The sequence below is a fragment of the Ceratina calcarata genome, unplaced genomic scaffold (assembly GCF_001652005.2).
Source record: "Ceratina calcarata isolate Rehan_Ccalc_2016 unplaced genomic scaffold, ASM165200v1 scaffold389.2, whole genome shotgun sequence".
Lineage (NCBI taxonomy): Eukaryota > Metazoa > Arthropoda > Insecta > Hymenoptera > Apidae > Ceratina > Ceratina calcarata.
The window spans coordinates 6,116-9,666 of NW_017162213.1; the positions used below are offsets into that span (position 1 = coordinate 6,116).

At 47.9% G+C, this 3,551-nt stretch overlaps 1 protein-coding gene across 1 annotated transcript in view; it reads right to left on the reverse strand.

Moving 5' to 3' along the window:
- LOC108626013 (uncharacterized) overlaps positions 1-3,481 on the reverse strand; it is a 6,943-nt gene extending 3,462 nt beyond the window's left edge. The window contains exon 1 of the mRNA XM_018026414.2: positions 912-3,481. Coding sequence (XP_017881903.2) covers positions 912-1,050 — 139 coding nt within the window. The 5' untranslated portion in view covers positions 1,051-3,481. The remainder of the gene's footprint in view (positions 1-911) is intronic.
- Between the last annotated feature and the right edge of the window lie 70 nt (positions 3,482-3,551).

The following is a 3,551-nucleotide window of genomic DNA, read 5'->3' on the forward strand; positions in this document are numbered from 1 at the left end:
ATAGATTCTAAGGTCAACCATGTTTCTACTTGGCAGTAATATCCACATCTATTCTATTCGATGGTAGGAAGTAGCGAGAGTAAGACACAAATCTCTACTAAAACCGAGGAACGAGGCTATCGGGGCACGTGGGAATCGCCTCGTCGTAAATCAATCCCTCCGTCAGCGAAACGACTTCAGTGTTTCGTCACTTTTACTTTCGTCCGAGCTCTCTTCCGGTCAGACAGAAATACCTTTCCCCTGAATTACGGCCGGCAGTAAACGATTTACGGTTTCATAAATATACAGAATTATTCGGTTCAATTTAACACTAGATTGCCGGAGTCAATTTAGCTCATTCATGATTTTATTGCTGATGTAGAAAAGCTTAAATAATTTCTTTTAATAATAATAATTATTATAAGACAATAGNTCGAAGTTGATTCTCGATTATAAAAAATTCTGTCATTGTTGCATTTATTTTTTTTAATAAACGAAATCAAAATTTTGCCATTCAATACAAGAATTCAAAATAAGCTAATTATAATATTTTCATAGAACTTGCAAACTTTTCCAGTATTTTATTAATATAATATTTAGTAGTTATTAAAATTTCAATTAATTATAAATTATCTTTATTTCAATTCTCATACAACCATAAACCCTGCCCTTAAAATATACAAAAACTGTGAAAACGTAATGTAAAACATAATTTATCTAACTTAAGTAATTGGAAAGTATTTATAAAACGTAGAATCGGCTGCGTTTAATCAACGGGTGTGAAACAAGTGAAAAAGAGAGGACAGAGGGGGGGATTGTTAGGTGGCGCGTTACTGGCTACGGGTTGCGAATCGTTCGGCGATAACGAAAGGGCAGGGGTCGCGCGCTGCTGTAGGCGAGGGATCGCGGCGACGGAGAAGAAAATTGCTTACCAGGCGTGGGAGGAGGGTCCGCCGGTGGATCCGGGAGTCGAGGCGGTGGTGAATCTAGCAGAGTCAACACGCACAACGCGGTGACCAGCACGGCGACCAGGCCCACTCTGCAGAGTCTTCTGGTCCCAGCGACCGACATATTTGTTGCCTTCGTGCCTGGCGATCGCCACCGTTCGACTTTCGATCACCTCGAGACGCTGCCGAACCGAGCCATGTTCCACCGACAAGCCCGATTTGCAATTCAATTACCGGGGGATTCCTTCCCGTAGAAATTCAAGGGTCAAAGTTCGTGCGGAACGAATGCCGTGGAATAATTACGACGAAAAATCGCGGATCCCTATAGGAACATCGTCGACACTTCTCCTCTCGGTTTCATTCAGAATCACGTCTGACTCGATTTTTTCCAAACGTCGTCGACGACGGGGTGACACGCGTTCATGACAATTGCCGCGGGTTTCACAGTGACGTTGCGTACCGGATCAGGCTTTTCTGGTTCCACCGATGCTGCTTTGCATAACACGCTCTGCTACACTTTCATCGCGCTTAACGCTTCACCTCGCGGGCTTAATGATCGACCGTTGCGTACACACGATCCGCGGAAATCTCGATTTATAGTATACTGTCCCGATTGGTCGCCGAAACTGAAAGTTGCCACATTCTCATCACACGCGATTTTATATGTTCGCTTGAGACGCGATCGTCGACGCCGAGCGACGGAGCTGTCTGTACCCTCAAGCTTTCCGATTGGCGAGTCATCGCGCGTGACTTCTTACGGAACGCTGATGTCTCTCGTCGACGATCAGACGAATCTGTATTGCCGTGTATTGGAAAAATCAGCGTGGAAGCGGGACGACCTCCCACGCGACACAGCCGGCTGTTCGTAGGCCACTGGACCATGTATGGTCGTCATGCCGGCAGAGTGAACCGGAGCAGCTCCCGGGACCGTCGATAATCTAATTAACCTGGTATCTCTGTCGTCTTTAACCGTTTTTTGCCCGGCACCGTTTCTTCTGCATCCCGTCAATCCTGCTCCTCCTGTGCTTTGCTCGCCTTTTTCTCTTCCTGCGATTTTCTTTTACCCCGCCTCCTCCTTCCTCGTTCGTTTCGCACGCGGCGAATCAACAGGTCTGGTCCCAAACGGATCGTTATTGATCGTGTTCGCACGTATTTTCACCTCGTTCACGGATCACGTCGCGTCGTCGTGACCATTCCGAATTCATTCGAAACGGTGAACGCGAAACAAATACTGACGATGAGTTTGCGTTTCGTGCATCGATTCCAACCGTGAGAACCAATCGCAAACGGTAGGTTTAATTAACTTGGCATTAGGAAATGGAAATATTTCATGATCTGATTTCAGTGGATTTTTCCGTTTTCCCTCGCTGGTTTAAAACACGCCGTTTCGTAGCTTAATGACCCGCCGCGGATCTACGTCGATCCGGGCTGGCAAAGTTGCTTTGCGACGTTCATTAAAAACGTAACTCCCATCGCGGACGACCACCCAGTAAAACGCATTCCGTATTCACGGAACTGAATCGGTTTAATGAAACCGTTGGGCGGAGCTCGTGTAACGTTCCACTTTATAAAATTCACTTTTGCTCCTAGCCAACAACCACCGGCTATCGTTCGCATCGCGCGCGATCATCTTTTCAGTTTACGGTGTTAGTAAAGAAGTTAAAACTGATAACTCTTCTTCGTTCCTCACGAGCCATCGTCAACCGGCGTTTAATTATTTTTTTAACACTGAATTATTTTCTCCGTTTGATTCGATTCAGAAATTAACGATTCCTCACTGCAAGTGAACTCGTGTCTTCAGTCACGAACAGCTTAGGTCGTATTTATAATCGCATTCACCGTTTTTTTTACTTTTTATGATCAGTTTTGGTGCTCGGGGTTTGAACGGTCGTGAGGAGGCGCCGAAAACACGTGACTCGGTCACCCGAAACAGAGGCCCGGTTCCCGGTTAAATGTTCGTGGCGCACGTGGTTTGTGGATCGACCGAGCGGATTGGTGCAATCTCGCCTGCGCGAGAGTCCGTAGCGTACTGGGTTCGAGCGGGAGGTGAACGCGCCGCCAGAGCCGGCCAGCTCCGACGGCTTTGGACCCGTTGGCTCGGCGTGCCTGGCCAATGCGCCTTTCCTCGCTCGGCCCGATCCCTCTGCTCTCTCGCCTCGCCTCGGTTCGCGCACGACCTAGCCGACCGGCCGTCGTACCTCTGCTTCGGATACTCTCCTCCGCTGCTGCTGCTGCTGCTGCTGCTGTTGCTCCTCTTCGAGGTCTCGGGATAGTTAGCTGACTTTACCTTGTCGCAGCCTTGCGAACCGCGCCGCGCGTCTACTCCGCTTCTGTTTTCTTTTCATATGCGCTACCGCCCCGCGGCTCCCCAGCACTTTTACTCCCCTTCATCGTTCTTTCGCGTGACCGTGCCCAAGCGTCTAAGTTATTACGTTGCACTGGGCAACGGAGTCTCGATGGTCCACGAGTGAATCTGAACGGGGGGGTAATTGATTAGGGCTGGCAAGGGAGGGGCACTCGGTATTCCAGAAGCATGGATTTCAATTTTTTATTTATACGTACGCGTGCACTTTTATACCTAGTAAATAATACTAATTCTGTTATATAATAATAGGAGTATGTGAA